The sequence below is a fragment of the Caretta caretta genome, chromosome 10 (genome assembly GCF_965140235.1).
Source record: "Caretta caretta isolate rCarCar2 chromosome 10, rCarCar1.hap1, whole genome shotgun sequence".
Taxonomy (NCBI): Eukaryota; Metazoa; Chordata; order Testudines; family Cheloniidae; genus Caretta; species Caretta caretta.
Genome location: NC_134215.1, coordinates 6,984,635 through 7,004,841, shown reverse-complemented (window position 1 = coordinate 7,004,841; position 20,207 = coordinate 6,984,635). Strand labels below are relative to the sequence as shown.

The window sequence follows — 20,207 nt, the reverse complement described above, 5'->3', positions numbered from 1 at the left end:
CCGCCCCGTGATTTGCAGTGACGATATAAAAGGACTCAATGCCCACGTAAACCCCTAAATAATTCGCGTGCTGGGTGCTGGGCCCTTTGGGCCTCTGCCCTCAGAGACATGACGGGAGCTGCTGGGTACTGGTTCGGTTCCAGTGATTATCAGAATGCCAGCTTGATGCCCCAGCAGTGATGGTTTTGAGTCAGGACACTGGGGGGCTGTAATCCTTTGGTCTAATTTTGGCGGGTGGATTCAGTCTGTGGGTGCGGGGGGCCCATGATGTGCAGGGGGTTGGACTAGCTGATCTGATGGCCCCTTCTGGCCTTCTATGATGAGATTACTGGTTCTGTGGATGAAGGGAAAGCAGTGGATGTATTATTTCTTGACTTTAGCAAAGCTTTTGACACGGTCTCCCACAGTATTCTTGTCAGCAAGTTAAGGAAGTATGGGCTGGATGAATGGACTATAAGGTGGATAGAAAGTTGGCTAGATTGTCGGGCTCAACGGGTAGTTATCAATGGCTCCATGTCTAGTTGGCAGCCGGTATCAAGTGGAGTGCCCCAAGGGTCGGTCCTGGGGCCGGTTTTGTTCAATATCTTCATAAATGATCTGGAGGATGGTGTGGATTGCACTCTCAGCAAATTTGCGGATGATACTAAACTGGGAGGAGTGGTAGACACGCTGGAGGGGAGGGATAGGATACAGAAGGACCTAGACAAATTGGAGGATTGGGCCAAAAGAAATCTGATGAGGTTCAATAAGGATAAGTGCAGGGTCCTGCACTTAGGACGGAAGAACCCAATGCACAGCTACAGACTAGGGACCGAATGGCTAGGCAGCAGTTCTGCGGAAAAGGACCTAGGGGTGACAGTGGACGAGAAGCTGGATATGAGTCAGCAGTGTGCCCTAGTTGCCAAGAAGGCCAATGGCATTTTGGGATGTATAAGTAGGGGCATAGCGAGCAGATCGAGGGACGTGATCGTTCCCCTCTATTCGACATTGGTGAGGCCTCATCTGGAGTACTGTGTCCAGTTTTGGGCCCCACACTTCAAGAAGGATGTGGATAAATTGGAGAGAGTCCAGCGAAGGTAAACAAAAATGATTAGGGGTCTGGAACACATGAGTTATGAGTTGAGGCTGAGGGAGCTGGGATTGTTTAGCCTGCAGAAGAGAAGAATGAGGGGGGATTTGATAGCTGCTTTCAACTACCTGAAAGGGGGTTCCAAAGAGGATGGCTCTAGACTGTTCTCAATGGTATCAGATGACAGAACGAGGAGTAATGGTCTCAAGCTGCAGTGGGGGAGGTTTAGATTGGATATTAGGAAAAACTTTTTCACTAAGAGGGTGGTGAAACACTGGAATGCGTTACCTAGGGAGGTGGTAGAATCTCCTTCCTTAGAGGTTTTTAAGGTCAGGCTTGACAAAGCCCTGGCTGGGATGATTTAACTGGGAATTGGTCCTGCTTCGAGCAGGGGTTGGACTAGATGACCTTCTGGGGTCCCTTCCAACCCTTATATTCTATGATTCTATGATTCTATGAAACACCACAACACCGGCAATCACACCGCACTTTGCCAGTCCTGATCCTAACGAACGGATGGAGTGATCCTGAAGTGGGTTAGGAGAGTCCCGGTGATACCGTCCCTCTGCCCTGGGTGGGGACCAGGTCAGCTCAGAAAACTGTTAATAGACCATTGCTTCTATCGATGACACTTATCCACTTCCTGTCCCCCCATTACCACAGGAGCTAAGCACCCCACAGGCTGTCATGTAATCATCCTCATCATACCCCTCTGAGGCAGGGCAGTGCTATTATCCCCATTGTACAGATGGGGAAACTGAGGCCTACCGAGGCTAAATGACTTGCCCATGGTCACGCATCTGGTGCAGAGCAGGGAAGAGACCCCCAGGTCTTCTAGAGCCTAGGCTAGTGCCCCTAACCATCAGGCCACCCTGCCTTTCTTTCATTGCTAAGCCTCTGGTTCAAATCCAGTCCCAGGCCAGTAGCGACCAAAGGTTACTATCTGGTGGCAGGGGCGGGGCTCAGTCCAGTGCCCGAAGACAAGAGTCCCCGTTACCAAAACACTGATTGGCAGCCTTGTTGGCAGCCCAGGATGAAACAGATCCTGGGGAATGACACTTCACCCTCCCTGCCTTCGCAGGCGTCCACCCGGGGCAGGGCTGATGCCCATCGGTGGGGGAAGCTTGCTCGGTAGCCACTCTGTGGGCAATCAGGACCCAGCTCTGCTCTCAGGCCTGCAGCTGGAGCTCCCGTGCGAGCCCTTCCTGGGGCAAGGGCTTGTACTCTGGTCATGCTGCGGCTCCCTTCGCCTGGAGTGGCTCCGCGGCCGGGTGCTCTCGGCGGGGTCAAGCTGCTTCTCTCCGTGTCATTGCAGACGCTGTCAGCTGCGTCGATCCTGACGAGTGCGTCCGAGTGTGCGGGTCCGAGGTGGGCTGCTCCAACATCGCTTACCCCAAGTTGGTGGTCGAACTGATGCCCAGTGGTAAGTCCGGGCCACGCTGCTGGCAGTGCCGGGCCATGCTGACGGTCTTGCGTGCCCGGGTGTGTCCTGTGGGGGGTGGGGCTGCTTCCTTTTTCCAGCCATGCCCAAGGGAGCGCTCTGCCAACAACAAAACCACCTGACGGCCTTGGGGCTTTCCACTGGAGGGTTCCAAATGAGGAAGCGGAAAGCGTGACAACTGGGGAATTAGCCAGGCTGTTCCAGGCCCTGGCAGGATTACAGCTGCTGCTGCATTTAGCACCCTCCTGGCCACCCCCGGGTGTCCTTCCTAGGCAGAGGAGAGTGGGTTTGTTTGGGGGGGGTGGAGGGGGAAGAAAACCGGGATTTGTGCTGGAAATGGCCCACCTTGAGTATCATACACATTGTAAGGAGAGTGATCACTTTAGGTAAGTTATTACCAGCAGGAGAGTGGGGTGGGGGGAGAGAAAACCTTTTGTAGTGATAAACACCCATTTTTTCATGGTTTGTGTGTATAAAAACATCTTCTGTATTTTCCACAGTATGCATCCGATGAAGTGAGCTGTAGCTCACGAAAGCTTATGCTCAAATAAATTGGTTAGTCTCTAAGGTGCCACAAGTCCTCCTTTTCTTCTTCCTAGGCACTGATAACAGTCGCCTCTTTGTTTCCCTTGCTGTAAAACCACAGGTCATTGAAATAAGTGCCTGGTCGAATCCAAGAGCACAAGGCGTGGCGGGGGAATGGGATCTCCCTCCTGTAGTGAGGTCAGCAGTCCCTTCCACGCTTGGGTGAGCCAGGCCAGGAATCGGGGGATCCTCACTCGGCGAGTACCACAGCCTGGATCTGCGACCAGAACCCTCCCTTTATACCCCTTGTTCCTCCCCGGCCCTGTCTCTTCTCTCCCTCCAAGGACTTTGCACTTGGGTTGCACTGATTCTCACTTCGGGGGAGGAGGTGGGGCAAGTCGCTGGTTTAGGATACCTGGCCCCGCAGGTCCCGGTCCCCAAGAGGGCAGGTTAGCCTGTCACCCCTCGGGGGTGACATCAAGCACCACGGATGCATTGGCAGGAACAGGCGTCAAGCCATTGTATAATAATCCTTTGTCATAGGATCATAGAGGATCAGGGTTGGAAGGGACCTCAGGAGGTCATCTAGTCCTACCCCCTGCTCAAAGCAGGACCCATCCCCAACTAAATCATCCCAGCCAGGACTTTGTCAAGCCGGGCCTTAAGGATGGAGATTCCACCGGCTCAGTAGATAACCCATTCCAGTGCTTCACCACCCTCCTAGTGAAATAGTGTTTTCTAATGTCCAACCTAGACCTCCCCCACTGCAACTTGAGACCATTGGTCCTTGTTCTGTCATCTGCCACCGCTGAGAACAGCTGAGCTCCATCCTTTTTGGAACCCCCCTTCAGATAATTGATGGCTGCTATCAAATCCCCCCCCCCCCACTCTTCTCTTCTGCGGACTAAATAAGCCCAGTTCCCTCAGTCTCTCCTCATAAGTCATGTGCCCCAGCCCCCTGATCCTCCGCTGGACTCTCTCCAATTTGTCCACATCCTTTCTGTAGTGGGGACCCCAAAACCGGACACAATACTCCAGATGTGGCTTCCCCAGTGCCGAATAGAGGGGAATAATCACTTCCCTTGATCTGCCGGCAGTGCTCCTACTAATGCAGCCCAGTTTGCCGTTAGCCTTCTTGGCAACAAGGGCACACTGTAGACTCGTATCCAGCTTCTTGTCCACTGTCATCCCCAGGTCCTTTTCTGCAGAATTGCTGCTTAGCCAGTCGGGCCCCAGCCTGTCGCGGTGCCAGGGATTCTTCCATCCTACGTGCAGGACTCTGCAGTTGTCCTTTGTTGAACCTCATCAGATTTCTTTTGGCCCAATCCTCCAATTTGCCTAGGTCACTCTGGACCCTATCCCGACCCTCCAGCGTATCTACCTCTCCCCGCAGCTTAGTATAATCTACGAATTTACTGAGGGTGCAATCCATCCCATCATCCAGATCATTAATCTTTATTTAATGCCTCTCACATGAGGACCTCAAAGCCATTTACGGAGGTGGGAGCGGTCTCACCTCTTATGTTCGGGGTAGGGAGCCTGAGGCACAGCTGATTAATGGCAGTGTTGGGAATAGAACCCTGGTGTCCTGGCTCAGAGTAACCTGCTCTAACCACTAGGCAATCCTCCAATGAATGTGTACCATGCCATGAGGCCAGCTGAAATCTTAAAAAGTGAGCTCCTGTCTGCTCTTTGTGGAAATTAACGCTCCCATGGTACTTTCCAGAAGTGCTAGAGATTGGCCACTCGCTGCTGTGCGGCATGCTAACCGGGCTGCTGCCTCCCTCCTCAGAGCTGGCTGCATTTCAGTGGTGCTGTGTGCGTCTTTTTTTATAGCCCATGAGTGTTATTTACATTATGGCGTCACTCAGAGGGCCCAGGGATCAGAGCCCTGGTGCCTGAGGTGCTGTCCATCCGAAGAGCTCACAATCTAAACTCACACAGCCTGATCCCAGGCCCCGTCAAGTCAATGGAAAGACAGTGGGCTTTGGATCAGAGCCGTATCACGGCTCCTTTGAGATGAAACCTGAAGTCCGATGGTCCATCTTTTTCTCCTCCAGGGCTGCGAGGGTTAATGATTGCGGTGATGATGGCTGCCCTGATGTCCTCCCTGACCTCAGTATTCAACAGCAGTAGTACCCTCTTCACCATGGACATCTGGAAGAAGATCCGGCGGGATGCCAAGGAGCGGGAGCTGCTGCTGCTGGGAAGGTAGGGGGATGGGTGGGGGGCAGGTGACAGAGTCAGACAGTCATTTTCCTTTTCATGAAGATTAATGTACAACCTATTAAGTAACAGCTCGCAGAAGGGCTGCAAAACCCTGTGGTTAAGAAGGAGCGATTAGTATTTTATTCTTTATTATGATTTCATTTATAAAAGTGGTTCAAGAGCAAGTGGTGCTTTAAAAATAGCTAAAAGGGCTTGGGCCTGATTGTGATCTCATTTGAACGGGTGTGAATCAGGAGTGACTCCACTTAAGTCAATAGGGTTCCACCAGTGTAAATCAGGAGTGACTCCACTTAAGTCAGTGGAATTATACTAGTGTAAAACCAGTATAAGCAAGAATAGTCTTGAGCCCCTGATTTTTGACCAGACAGTGTCCCTTTACTGTTGTGCTGTGCTTAGGACAGGGAATGTTTCATTTAGGGGGAAACGGTGTATGGTTAACCTAGTTCTTTTGTGTGATGGGGAGGGCCCTCTGAGGACTGGGAGCGAGGCAGAATGCAGGTGACAATAATAATAAAGGAATCTAGGTCATCACTTCAGAAGAGTTAGTTTTTAAATTCATCTACGTTTTGTTGAGACAGTTTGCGCTGGTGATGGATTGATGGCTGTGGAGATGAAATCCTCTGATTTCCCCCCACCCCCTCTCTGGGCCTCACCCCTGACCTGGAAGCCCTCCCATGAAGGCTGAGGGGGTAGGGTCGTCTCCCCAGCTCTCTCCCTGCACACGTGGAAGGTGCTATGAAATGCAAAGTGCTCTGGTGTGCTAATGATGTTCATGTTGCTAATGGAGCAAATGACTTAGCTTGGGATGGTTCCTACAGACAAGATGGCCGGGAGGTCTCTCCTGTTTCCCCCCGCACATTCCCATTTCCTGATTCATCCCCCAGTGGAACCCATGCCTCAGTTTACCTGCCTATAAAATGGGTATAATGACACCGAAGCCACGCTCACAAATGCTTTGTGAGCACAATTAATTACTGCTTGCAAAGTGCTTTGATTGCCCCATGTTGAAAGGTGCTCCCTGAATGCACATGGTAATTGCTAATCCATTATGCTGGCCCATTTTACTGGGCTCCGTGTGCCAATCAAGTGCTAGACAACTCCTCATGAACCCAGCCCCATTTCCTGTGGCTGGGAGTGCTGGTGCCAAGTCAACCTCCTTGGCATTATTGTTGTCAGAGACACTTGATGGCAGGGCGAGCAATGCCAGGCAGAGGGCTGGCAGCAAAAAAGGGCAGGTGGCTTCCCGCCGCAGTTGTTGTAACTTGTTGCTGGCTGGAAATAGAGCCTGGCTCCATATGGGGCAACTCATCTGATCCCATGCCACTGGCCCTGAACTTAGCTCGCCTGGCACCAATGGGAGCAAGGCTTCCAGGGCTTATTACAGACAGCCTCTGTTTGGGAGGCTGGGGGCACATGCTGCTGCTCCCTTGGGTCCTGGGCTGAACAGGGCAGCACCTCGCGCCTTTCCCTGTGAGTGTCCCCACTGCCTCTGGCACCTGGGAGCTCCATGGGTCAAGGCTCTGAGGGCCCACTGCGATGTGGGTCCCTGCGATGGCTCTCTGGATAGGGTTGGTGCACGCTGCCTCCCCTCTGTCTCTGGGATGGATGAACCTGCCCCGAGACTCCGTAGCAAAGGGCGTAACTATGGCCCTGACTGTGATCTCCCTCACACCCGCTTTGCTCTGTTGGCCTCGGCAGAGTCACTCCGGATTTCCCCCGGAGAGCCGGAGCCTGGGCCCTGAGCCATCTGCTTGGCAGCACAAAGCGACCCCAATGCCAGTTTCACTGGCCCAGGGAGGATACCCCTTGCACTGGAATTGTTGAGGGACATGGAGCTGCCCCAGAGGCCCCCTAGGCCACCTCCCAGCACAGATTGCAGGATTGGGTGTCCTAACCACCTCCAGAGATGGGCTGTGGGCAGCCAGTGTGAGATACAGCAGCCGCCAGAATTCAGGATACTCTTTCTTTGGGGAGGGTTAGCTCAGTGGTTTGAGCATTGGCCTGCTAAACCCAGGGTTGTGAGTTCAATCCTTGAGGGGGCCATTTAGGGATCTGGGGCAAAAATTGGGGATTGGTCCTGCTTTGAGCAGGGGGTTAGACTAGATGACCTCCTGAGGTCCCTTCCAACCTTGATATTCTATGATTCTCCCTACAGTGTCAGGAGGGGTTCTCCCATCGCTCTAGGTAATCCACCTGCCTAGAGACAGTAGCTAGATCAATGGAAGAACTCTAGCGCTGTCTATGCTGGGGGTTGGGTCGGTTTCACCGATGTGGGTTTTTCAGGCCCCTGAGCCACGCAGCTGGGTTGACCTAACTTTTTAGCGTAGACCTGGCCTTAAAGTCAGCTTTCCCCTCCTCCCTCCGGTCGTGCGCTGAATGCAGCTTTCCCAGATCATGGAGGTTAGTTGCATACAGTGTTGCCAAACCCCCATGCCTTTAAAAAACCATGAGAATTTAAAAATAATAAACATGAAGGTCTTGATTTGCATTCTGGTTTCGGAGCCGTCAGGGTGCATGTTTTCAGGCTTCTCTCTGCGACCTGGAGGGCTAGGAACTTAGTTTGTTTTAAATGCGAGCAGAGAGTCTCACGTAGTCCCCTGAGTCCAGGAGGTGGGGCTTTAAGAAGAAACACCAAATGTTGTGAGTGTAGGCACCACCGCATATATCTGGTAAAACCCTACAGCCACGTGTCTTTTCCTGTGTTCCCACTAACCCCCTGTGATTAATAAGAGCAAAATAATTTTAAAATACCAGTGTATTTTCTGCCTTTGAAGCTGTTTGTTTACTACTTGGACTTCTCTCAGCTCTGACACTAAAACTGGGCTTGTCAGTTTCACCTCGGTTTATAGTCAGTTTCACTTTGTGATTTTCTTGGGCTAACACAGTGCTGCAATTTAGGGGTTGCAAACAATACAGAGAGAGGCGTATTTATTTTTAAACTGTAAGCATGTTTCCCTATGAATTTTAAAAAGAAAACACATGGGTGGCAAAAAATTTTCCCCCCATCCTTGGCTTTTCATCAGTGTGTTTTTTACCATTTGGAAAGCTGGCTGGTGGGGCCCCTTTATGGCCCAGCTTTTGCAAAGGATCACGTATTTTCACCTGTAAATATGCGGGGACAATTCCCCTGGCTGGTCCATCCAACTGAGACCAGATCTGATGAAACAGGAACATACCTCGCCTAATTGTTTTTCTTTCGTCTATTTTTGTACTCGTGACAATCCATTTGCTGGTGGGGCGTGAGCAGAAAGAGAAAGAGGCTGGAAAATGAAGTAACCTAATGTTCCTGTAAATAAAGATGCTGTCATTAAAAACCATCCAGCAAAAGGAAGTCTGGGAATGAGGCTTCTGCCTGCTAGATGATTCAACTTATTAGCTTAGCTCTTTCACAATGTGCTGATTAATTCTGGGCCAATAATACAACCAACTCGGCATGGCTTAGCCTAGGGAATCTGTGCCGCATAACTCAGTGTAGCAATAGTGATGTGATGTTGCACTCACCTAACACCTTTCATCAGAGGATGGTTAAGTGCTGTAAAAAATTATGAATCTGCAGGAAGTCAGGATCCCTGGGTCTTTATTCTTGGCTCTGCTGTTGATGGGTGTAAGTGGCTTAACCTCCGTGAGGCTTATTTTTTTGTTGTTGTAAAATACTTCAGGCTCTTGGGATGAAAGTGTAATTGTTTATTTTATGATTGTTCCTTGGAGTGGAGGAAGATCCGGGGCCTGTCACTGGTAACATGACAAAAATTCACGTCTCTTATATACATTTACACAAGTTATTGGGCTCAAGCCATTGTTTGTGAAGTATGGTGTGTTTCCTAGGTATGGGGTTTTTGGCCTAAGAGATGGAGCTTCCCCAGCTTCTCTGGAGATACCAGCTGTTCCAATACCACAATGATGGGCACAGTATAACATAGCTCGATTGTAAGCTGTTTGGCGCAGGAACTATCTGTTCTGTGTTTGTCCAGCACTTGGCACAACAGGGTCCTGGTGCATGACTATTGTTCCTAGGTGCTGTGATAATACAAGTAATAATTACTAATAATAGATGGGAAGACAGAGAGATCGACTGTGCTTTGTGGATACACTGTACAATCCACTGTATCTTGCTTCCAGGGAATACGTCCTAAGATTCAGGCTATAAATTCCTTTTTTTAATATCACTCCATTCCCCCTGCCTCCACCCCCGTGGATCACACTCATGTCTCTTGTTCTTGGCCCTTTACATCTTTCCATGGCTCGTAGCCTGTTACTCTCTCTCTCTTAGTCATCACTTAGCCAGGCTCTATAGATTTAGCTCTCTTGGTCTTGCCTTGTAAGCCAGTCCGCCCGGCCACCCTCCCCCTCGTCATCCTTCTTGCGCGTCTCTGCACTCCCTTTAGTTCCCCTGTCCCTTTCGGATACAGAGGCTCCCAGAGCTGGGGTGCGGTCTTCCCCGTGCGATTGCACAGCGCCGCGAATCACGATGATTAAGAATGACACACCTGGGGGGGCTTTCAGAGCTTTATCAGCACTAACGAGCAGATGACTAAACACAAGCTGATTCGATGGGCACAGACAAACCCTGATGGGGGAATTCAGGCCAGAGCATGCCTCAAAGAGTCAGAAAGTCAAGTGTGCCGGAGCCGGGGAGAGGAAATGGGAGAGGAATAGAGGGTTGCTGCATGGCTGAGGTGCTGCTATGTTTCATGGCACTCATAATGGACTGGAATTACCCGAGGCAGGGTTGCTCAGAGCTGTAACAGGAGAACGCTGCTTTGATACGAGGATGAGACCTAACCCCTTTAGGGTCTGTCTACACTGCAATGAATATCTGCAGCTGGCCCATGCCGGCTGACTCAGGCTCCCAGGGCTCAGGCTAAGGGGCAGTTTAACTACAGCATAGCTGTTCTGGCTCGGGTTGGGGCACGGGCACTGGGACCATTGTGAGCTACCCTGCAGTTAAACAGCCCCTTAGCCTGAGCCCCGGTCAGCTGCAGGTGTCTAATTGCAGTGCAGACCTACCCTTAGACATAAGCTAGGCAGGCCCTGCTGCTGGCCTGGGTTTGAGTCCTGAGCCGAGCCACCGTCTCCCTGCCACAGCGCTGCAGAGCTCAGGGAGAAAGTGTGCCACTCAATGGCGCCCACTGCTGGCTGATTCAGGAGCAGCACTGCTGCGTCCAACGCCAGCCCGCCTCTGCCCAAAGGATGCAGCCTTTGGGTGCATCTGCCCTGCAAGCGAAGGCGGAACTGTAGCCCGGGGAGCTTTAATCTAGCTAGTGCAGGCAATTGCAGTGACCATGTGGTGGTGTAGACATGGCAGCAGGCCAGCTATGTCCCCAGAGTCCCCAGTGGGCTTATCCTGGGCTGGCTAGCTCATGCCAAAGCCCACGCCACCACGTCCTCACTACACACGTTACAGGGCGGAGTCATTCCCGCTCCCTGGGGTATCTAAGCCCTGCGCAGAGGTGGGGGAGTAAAAAGCCCCCTGCGCCTGTTCTGTGGATAAATGGGGTAGTTCAGCCCCTAGGAGACAGACTCCCCCTGCCCTGCAGGACCCAGTGTCTCCCGGGGAAGGGGTTTCCCCCACAGGATCTTGTCCCTTGAGCTCCATGTTTGTCGGGGATCTGAGGGGTTGAAAGCTCCAGTTCGGTGATCAGCACTCGTCCGTACCCCTTGCAAGACTGAGTCCCGCTCAGAGACCTCCTGGCTGAGGGAGCGAGATGGGACTCTTTCCACGTCAGCGTGCTTTCTGAGTGCCAACCAGAGGCTGCCGTTGGGGCTGGGAGGGTCACTTGACCACAGCGCTGCGTGTTCGCCCTCCCAGGGGTTAGTGTGTGGCCTCTCCAGCGCTCCCACACCTTGCTGCCCGGGGAGCTCCGGATCCAGCTCAGCCTAGGACCTTGCCATTAAACTGCTGAGCCAGCCTTCTGCATAGGACCCTCGCAGAGCACTGACCGCACCCCAAAGCCAGGGTGCCACACGGACGTGAGAGAACTAGCCACAAACCGCGCATATCGCTGCAAGTGAAAAAGCCTTCTCCCCAATGAGGCGTGCATTTGCTTTAGGACGCAAGGCCAGACCACGACAGCAGGTGTCTGGGCGCATCCCAGCAAGCCCTGTGGCTCCAATCCTGTGCCGAAGAAATGCTCACGCTTCCCTTACGGACTCGTTTCTTTGGGCTGGCCGGAGTCCGTCTAGAAGAGGCTGAGGGCGGGCGTGGGCTTGGTTTGGATCTCACGCCGTCTGAGAGGCCTGCTTTCCAAAGCATCTGACCCAGAAGGAAGGGCCTTGTGATTATTATAATTAAACGGAGGGCATTTTGGCTGGGATATAAATAAAAGCAATCCCAGCCCTGCAGGCCTCAACGCTCTCCCTGACATGCAGCACCCTGCAGCTGGGGACGCAAGGTCAGAGTGCTTGGTAAGCCGGCCTGTTGTTGGGAGGGGTTTGGGTACCTCCAAGGCGACTTCAGCATGGACTTGCCGGCTGCTTTGGGAGCGGCAGGGACACAGGGTGGCATGCTCCATGAGCAGCAGCAGGTCTGCACTGGTGACAAAGTCGTCGGCCGTGAAATATGACTGTCATTAGCGCACTGAGCGGCTCCTGTCCCCGGTACCGTGCTCAGAGCGGGTGTTACGCAGATCGCGGTCCAGGTTTCGCGCAGTGTTTAGACAGACTCTGATGCACTCTGACCCTGGATCCGCTCCAGGTTAGTGTTCAGTGCCCCTTGGAGCACACAACACTGTATGGAGTGAGTGAGTTTTGTCGCTCTCTTCCTGCAAAGGGATCGGGCTCGGGGCAGTGTTCGTTGTTAGGCCCAGGAGCCGGGGCCGAGGACGCAGCTGCCCTGGCAGGCTGGGGATACGTCGCAGCCGGGTAGCCAGGAGAGCAGGGGACCCTCAGGAGTGGCCGGTGTCCAGCCCGCAGCTGTGTCCCGCCAAGGAGGTGTAGTTGCATGTCTGCCAGGCGCAGTGCGGGAGCAGGGTGTCTCTCGGGGCAGGGGGCGGAGAGGCAGCGGTGGAGCTGGGACTCACGGAAGTGAAACAGCTGCAGCCCTAGGCGCGCCCGACTGGAGCCAGCAGGCTGCTTCGCCTCGGGTGCCAAGGCCCCCTATTGTTTCAGTGAGAGGCAAGAAGAAAACGAACCCTGAGCGTCTTTTCTCCATGTCTGGCTTAGGGGTGCGGCTCCGTGCTCTGCATTGCCCTGCAGGGGTCCCAGCCCCGAACCTCAGACACTGGGAACCCTGGCGCCCGTGCCTGGCATTTCGAACGGTTTGTCTGAGCTGTGCCAGCCGCACCCAGCACAGAAGGGCTGCAGTACAATCCACTGATCCTCCCAGTTGCAACTGAAATACCTAGCGCTGGAGAAAGCCACAGTCCACTCTGGTGTCTGGAATCAGTAAAGGCCCGGCTGGCCTTGTGCTTTGAACTTCAGTGTGCGTCTACCCCGGTGTGTGATCGACTGGTCCAGGGGCCACAGACTCTTCCTAATGGGGGAGCATGAGGCCTCACCCTTCCCCAAGGCCCCAAGGGCTAGCCAGAAGCCGGAGTTGGGTTGGGGTAAGATCTGTGTGGGCAGCTGTGGGGAGCTGCAGACCCTCCACCTGCCCTGGACGGGGGGACTGGGAGGCGGGGACACAGGGTGGGGGCTGCTCTCAGAGCCCCCCACCCTGGGCAGGTGGAGGGTCCATGGCTCCCCATAGCTGCCTGGGCTCCCTGGGCCATTCTTAGCTGGGTTGGGTGGGCCCCCTCTGTTCTGGCGCCCCTGGACTGGTCCCTTCTGGCCTTAAACCCTATGCCGTGGGCACCATAGACAAGTGCCCCCCTAGTACCTTATGTGGGCTGTATGCTAAGCTCATGCCTGTACCTTGTGTGTATTGCATGCACTGGGCGGGCTTCACACGTGCATTCCTGCAGGAGCATGTTACATGCCACCCGCTGGGGACAGCTCTTCCTCCTCTCTGCAGCTGGCAGCACGGCCGTTTCTTCACACGTGGCATTGCTGCCTCTTGCAGGATCGTCACAGTGGTTCTGGTCGCCGTCAGCGTGGTCTGGATCCCCATCCTGCAGAGCTCCAACAGCGGCCAGCTGTACGCCTACATCCAGTCTGTGACCAGCTGCCTCGCCCCGCCCATCACGGCTGTGTTCGCCCTGGCAGTTTTCTGGAGACGAGCCAACGAGCAGGTAAGCTCTCTGCCATTTCGCGGGGAGGGAGGGGGCCTTTTAACGCGCAGATGTTACACCTGGAAGAGACCATTGCGATCACCTAGCCTGACCCCCCTGCATATCACAGGCCAGACGACCTCCCCTGCTGATTCCTGCGTTGGCCCCGCTGCTTCTGGCGGAGCTGGAGCAGGGCTGTGCAGCCTTCTTCCATTTGCAGACCTCTGAAGCATTTCGAATGGCGCTGCAGACCCCTTTGGAAATCTTCGACACAGTCTGTGGGTCCCCAACGGTCCGCGGGCCGCAGGTTGAAAGCCTCTGAGCTCGAGCGTCTCTTGTAGAGTGCTGGCCTGTCTTAGCCTCTGCGGTTCCAGTTACCCTGGCTCACCATTGTTATTCCAGTGCATGCCGGCCGTCCCCTTGGGGAAGCCTGGGGTCAGACCCCGTTCGAGGTCACAAGGGAAAATCTGTTTGCTGCATCTCTGCATCGTCTCCACATTGAGACTCCCCGTGCGGGCACATGGCCAGCAGGGCGGCAGTACCGTTCCTGGAGGGAGCCTTTTCCCATCCACAGCATTGCACAGATGGCCTGTGAATTCTGAGGACGTTTCACCTTCCTCTGAAGAATCAGGTGCTGGTAACTGCTGGAAGCAGAGGATTGGTTTGGATGGGCCAGGGGTCTCATCTGAGGTGGAAACGCCTGTATAGCTGGGTCTCTCATTAGGGGCACCTGGAATAAACAGAGGGGTGCAGGTAGCCTCTGGACCCCAGCCTTCCTGCAGGGCATTGGGCTAGTCATGTGACTGTTGATTGGCTGGAGGGGCCCTGCATTGATTTGTGAGTTGTAGCGAAGTCTCACCATGTTGTTGTCTTACCTGACTGCTGGTGAAATGGTCCCGTGACCCTCCCACCAAGTGGGACCCCCCCAGTTTTCCCTTTGTGGTAAGGAGGCTACTAGAAAGTGGAGGAGGTGTGGCAGGGCACGCAGCACATTGAGTCTCTTCAGGCCAAGGATCAGCCCCAGGAACCTTACACTCCTGTGCTCCTGAGGGCTTGAAGATCATTGGTTGCTTCTTCGGTAGGGCTTTTGGGGTCAGGCTCATCCATGAGGACGTGGCCAGTCCAGTTCTGGCTGGCCGGTTCTAGCTGCTGGCCCTGTCAGGGATTTCTGAAGAGTCTTGTTTGAGGAACCGAGTCCCAGTCCCGCAAAGAAGAACTGAAATCGTGCTTGCCTGCGTTTGAGAACAGAGCGAGCGGGTGGTTCCCCAAGGAACTGGTGGGTGGGTCATGTGCAGCTGGCATGTGAGCAGAGCCCAGGTGTTGACATGCAACGCTGCCCGACTGTGGCCTGGGAAGTTTTAAGCAAAGTGTCACAGAAAACTGCCAGGCAACTGCGCTAGCCAACAGCAGACTGCAACACGAGGGACTTTCCACTGCATAAATACGTGTTTGTTACATTCTCTTTAGTTAGCATCCTGGAAAGAAAAGAACCCAGCCAACGCAGAACCTGTGCAAAGGGTCTTATGGCTGGCCAGAGAATACCGTTTGTATTACAGTACAGGAGAACCTCAGAGTTACGACCAGCTTGGGAATGGAATTTGTTCGTAACGCTGGACAAAACGTTCTTTCAAAAGTTTACAGCTGAACATTGACTTAATGCAGCTTTGAAACGTTACTGTGCAGAAGGAAAATGCTGCTTTTAACCATCTCAATTTAAATGAAACAAGCACAGAAACAGTGTCCTCACCTTGTCAAATCTTTGTTTTAAACTTTCCCTTCATTTTTTTGGTCGTTGACATTTAACGCAGTACGGCACTGGATTTGCTTGGTTTTTGTTTTGTTTTGGTCCCTGCTGCTGTGCGTACTTCTGGTTCCAAATGAGGTGTGTGGCTGACTCGTCAGTTCATAACTCTGGTGTTCGTAACTCTGAGGTTCTACTGTATCACCTAACTATGATCCGGGTCCCTTGGTGGGAGGGGCTGTATATGCACAGTAAGAGACATTGTCCTCGTTTTACAGACGGGCACCTGCAAGAGAGGAGATATGTCTGCACTGCGGCTGGAGGTATAATTTTGAGCTTGGGTAGACGAGCCTGGGCTAGCTTTGATCAAGACATTGCACTAAAAATAGCAACGTAGCCACTTGAATGGTAACCCAGGACCCCAGACAGGAGTGTACTCTGGCAGCTGGCCCATGTGGCTACTCTGCTATTTTTAATGTGCTAGCTCGATTCAAAGCTAACGTGTGTACAGGAAGCTGAGCTGCACCTCCGGCTATGCGGAAAGAGACTTATCACATGGGAAGTCTATGGCACAGCTGGGATTTGAACCTAGAACTCCCGAGTCCCACCCCAGGGCCTTAACCACAAGACCTGGTCGGGTCACCCAGGCTGCGGACACGGTAGGAAGCGCTCGCTGACAGAGGTGAGCTTGCAGCCACGGCTCAGCCAGGAAGGGAGTTCAGTAGAGGAGAGCGTTCTTCAGCCCTCGCCCACCCTAGGGACGTGACGGATTCCCGCCGGGGGAGGTGCCGTCGCCCTGAACGTCTTTGTGTTGCAGGGAGCTTTCTGGGGCCTGATGCTGGGGCTGGTGCTAGGCCTGGCCAGGATGGGACTGGAGTTTGCGTACCCTTCGCCCCGCTGTGGCGTCCCGGATGAGCGCCCCTCCCTCGTGAAGGACGTTCACTACCTCCACTTTGCCATCCTCCTCTGCGCTCTGACTGCCGGCACCGTGGTGGGGATCAGCTTGCTGAGCAGGCCCCCTGCCGAGTCGCAGGTGGGTAAAGTCGCCCGGCCCCGATGAGGATCAAGCGACATTTGACCTGCCCCTTGTTTCCCTCCCTGCTGCCAAGAGGCCATGGTGGCCGCCCCTCCTCGCAACCTCCTGCACAGGCCAAGTCCGATGTTGTTGGAATCTGGCGGGGGTGCCAAGGTGGGCACGTCAGGCAGGAGGCAGGTCCTGCGAGCAGGTCTCCTATTTCCACTTGCCCCCGCAGGGAAAAGACACAGCCCGCATCCTCCCTCCGCGAAGCCCTGATGGCACATGGCTGGCAGCAAAAGTCCAAAGCCATGGCCCATGGGCAGACGTACAGGTAAAGCAGCCCTGGGCTCAGCTTCTGCTCTTGGACCGGATTGAGGTTGGGTAGCCACACAAAGGAGCGCAGTGTTGAGCACAGTCACTGCTGTGGCATTCAGATCCACCCGGCATGTGCGCCCAGGCACGCGGATCCTTCCTTCGTGCAGGGAAGCCCCCATGTCCGGCAAGGGATGTGTCTCCTTGGGATAGGCGGCTCCTTCTCAGGATGGGAACAAGGGCAGTGATCACTGAGCTAAGGGCCAGGGAGACCTATCCAAATCCTCCAGCAAGAGGCACAGAATAGTTGTCTCTGGGGAACCGCCTTCCATGTCCTCTCTGCTCCACCCATGCCAGAAGGCATCCTGACACCAGACCGACCCGCTGTGTTCCGCTTGTTGGCGTTGCCCTACGCCTGGTGGACGTTATGTCACGTGAAAGCGGGGATGGGGCTTCGGAGCAGGGAAGGGTGATGAGCTCGCACCCAGAACATGCTATGGGGGGGAGGGACCCACACGCACATGGAAATTCCCCTCCTCCCCCAGTGCAGTGGCATTTGTGGTCAGCCCATTGTAGACAGAGGCTCCAGCCATGGAGCTAGGCTCTGGGTCTGGACTTCCCCAGGGGCTGGGGTGTTGGTTCTGCTGTCCTAGTCTGGGGCCAGGGCGAGGAAAGGGAGATGGTTGTAGGTGTCAGAGCATGGGGTTTATTTCAGGGGAGCCCTGCAGCATGCAGGAGTTTGGGGTGCAGGGAGCACAAGGACCTGCCCCGGCTGTGGGCATGGCCAGTGACTCTCCTGCCCGCCGGCCGCTGTCCGAGCTCACACTATTCTGCACTGACCCACGCAGGCCCTGGGCCAGAGCCTCAGCTGGTGGACCCTCCGAGTAGCTCCACTGAAGGGGGTGGAACTACCCTGATTTACACCCAGCTGAGGATCCGGCCTGGAGAGTTCAGAGCGGGGTTCGAATCTGACAGGTGTCTAGGGGAACTGTCTGCAGAGACACTGGCCAGGCTGAGCAGCATGGGGAGATCGCTGTGTGACCTCCCACCTTGGGGACTGGGTATGTCCCCGGGCACGGGCTGTTCCTGTCCTTCACTACAGGCTCTTTGCTGGGCATCCTCAGAGGAATAACTGGGCTCCTCCAATTCCCACCCTGCGGGTGAGGTGAGACGGTGCTTCCCAGACACTGCTGCATTAGCTCCCCGGGTCTGGACACCCCCCCACAACAAGCTGATTCTTTGGGTTTACCAGGGTAGCACCCAGCGCAGGGGCCAGGATCAAACCCTCATCTGTGGGGCCGTGCCTGGAGGGCATGAGTGCTGCCAGGCCAGGTCGAGGGACCGCAGGGTAGCTGTGGCCGCACCGCGGGGGGAGAGCGCTGTCTCGGTGCTCAGATAACACAGGCCATGCGACCTCAGGTGTGGCCTCCTCTCACCCTGGGGGGAATCGGGGGTGGCTCCTCTGCGGGGGAGGAGAATCAGGCCTCAGACTTCAGAGCCTCAGTTTGCCATAGCAGCTAGTGACGCTGGGGGCCTCCGTTTTCAGATGCCCAACTTGAGACACTTGAAAGGGGCCCGGTGTTCAGAGGGTGGGTACTCGGCTCGTCTCCTCTCGCTGTGCTGCGCTTCTCCTCTGGCTTGGCTGCTCTGGCCCCTCTAAGCTTCCTGCTCTGTGTTCCAGATAAAGAACCTCACCTGGTGGACCATTTCCCGGGGGTGCCTGCCTCCCGAGATCTCCATGGCCAGCGCATCAGCAGGGACCCGCTCACCCAGGAGAGGAACGGAGGGTACGTGTGATCTGATATTGGCCGGCCAGAGCTTGGGATGGACCCAATGCTGGGACTAAGAACCCAATGCCGAAGGGGTGGGCTGCGCTTTGAGCTGGGGGTGTCATTTCCACCTCAAGGAGACATACTGGATGTAGATCTGATCGTGCTTGGGCACTAACATCAAGGCGTGGGTGTGTGAGTGGCGGGAGGGGCTGGCCGGCATGAGTGCGTGCCTAGTGTCCTGGATGGGGATGTAGCCCAGCGGCTAGCCCCTCCCGCTGCTTGTGCGGTCGTGGCTATGCTCTGGCACGCTAGTTCGCTCCCAGCTACGGCCGGGATGTCTCCTCAGCCTGGGAATCCCAGCTGCAGACCTGCCTTTAGACCTGGAAATCTGCTGTGGCCTGCCGCATGTTCTGAGCACAGGGCTGGGAGCCAGGACGGTCCTAAGTTCCAATCCCAGCTCAGGGGGTTGGGGAGGGGTCAGGGTGCTGGGGGGGGGGGGGAGGGGTCTTTGTTTGTTTCAACCAGAGCCACGTGGGTTTGGGGATCAGGTTCTGCTTTGGGGTTGGGTCCAGTTCCCAAACTGGCTGCTTGGCCCTGCTCCCCCACCCCTTGAAACAGGGGCCCTCTTGCTCTGCGCATCCTCAGGCAAAGCTCTCTTTGGCCAACCCTGGCCCATGTGACGTGTGCAGGGTAGGTGGTCCCCATGACTCTGTCCCCCTCATAGTCTCTCTCCATCTGTGACAGATTCCCAGGAGGTGGCGCCAGGGACCTGCCCCGGCATGGATTTCTTCCGCAGTCCCCAGGGGGCGAAGGCTGAGGGACCCCCAGCAAAGGCCCTGAGGGACGCCACAGAGGCCCCCTTCTGGGCAAGGATCTGCTGCATCAATGCTGTCATCCTGATGTGTGTCAATGTCTTCTGCTATGCCTATTTCGCTTAACCCGACTCCAGCCAGGCCATGTGGGGGAGATGGTCGGGGGAAGGGCCAGGGGGCGGGGAGGGATGGGAGGAGGGGTGAGGGGGAAGGGGAGGAAGGTGTAGTGGGGAGGGATGGGGTGAGGGAAGGTGGAAGGAGACAGCTGTGTGATTAATGCCCCTACATTCTGGGCATTGGAGGGTTTTGCAGCAGCTTGACTTGTCTCAAAGTTTTTCGTGGGCCAGAAGGTCGGAGTACCAGGGTTGGCACAACAGGTCCCTCTGGCCTCTTTCCCCCCCATAGATGTGAGATAAAGCTTGCCATAGCTCCTCGGTGAAATGTGTCGGATGCTCTCCCCAGTTCCCCCTGGCAAGGGGAGGCGGTGCTCAGGAGGGGCCCAGGCATTGAATAGCTGGGGGGTGTTTCAGCTCGGGGGAGAGGAGAGATTTGTGGAAGATCAAGGGCTGGAAAAGCAGGGGGACTGCAGGTCAGGACTGAGGTGCATTGGCAGAGCTGCATGGGAGCAGCGTGCATACCGGGGTGCCGTCAGAAGCTGAAGTTGGCTTTTCCAGACTTGTCCATTTTTGGTTTCTCCATTGAATATTGTTTGAGATCTAAGCCACTGACTCTAAAGAAGCTTATGGCAAAGACATTGCATGGTGCAGTAGCTTTGGACAAAACTGTCCTGCAGTTCTCTTATGCATACAGTAGACTGTTATGTCAGCCCTGGAGCATCTGTCTAGCCTGTATTTCTAGCTCCAGACGGCCTTCCTAAAATTGGAAATGGAAACCAGTCTCAGGTGTGTACCCCTCTTCTGTGTGTACCCCCCTGCCTTGTGTTTTCTCAGAATAACTTTTTATTTACTCTGAATTAAAATGCAGTTTGCAACTAGAAGTTATATCTGCATGACCATCCGCAGTGCCTGGGGCATCCCTTGGCTATGCCATCTGCTTGGTTGCTTGCAAACGATCACTGAATTATTGAACTGTGTCGCTCTAGCACTGAAATCTGGGTGGGTTTCACATCAGTCCTGGAAGT

The 20,207-nt window shown here is 54.6% G+C and overlaps 1 protein-coding gene across 2 annotated transcripts in view; it reads left to right on the top strand.

Annotated features, from left to right (window-relative positions):
• Positions 1-19,238, top strand: part of SLC5A10 (solute carrier family 5 member 10) — an 81,205-nt gene extending 61,967 nt beyond the window's left edge. For both annotated transcript variants that reach the window (XM_048866972.2, XM_048866971.2), the window contains 6 exons: positions 2,385-2,492; positions 5,096-5,246; positions 13,264-13,432; positions 15,970-16,185; positions 18,164-18,269; positions 18,999-19,238. In XM_048866972.2, coding sequence (XP_048722929.2) covers positions 2,385-2,492; positions 5,096-5,246; positions 13,264-13,432; positions 15,970-16,185; positions 18,164-18,269; positions 18,999-19,192 — 944 coding nt within the window. In that variant the 3' untranslated portion in view covers positions 19,193-19,238. The remainder of the gene's footprint in view (positions 1-2,384; positions 2,493-5,095; positions 5,247-13,263; positions 13,433-15,969; positions 16,186-18,163; positions 18,270-18,998) is intronic.
• The last annotated feature ends 969 nt before the right edge of the window (positions 19,239-20,207 follow it).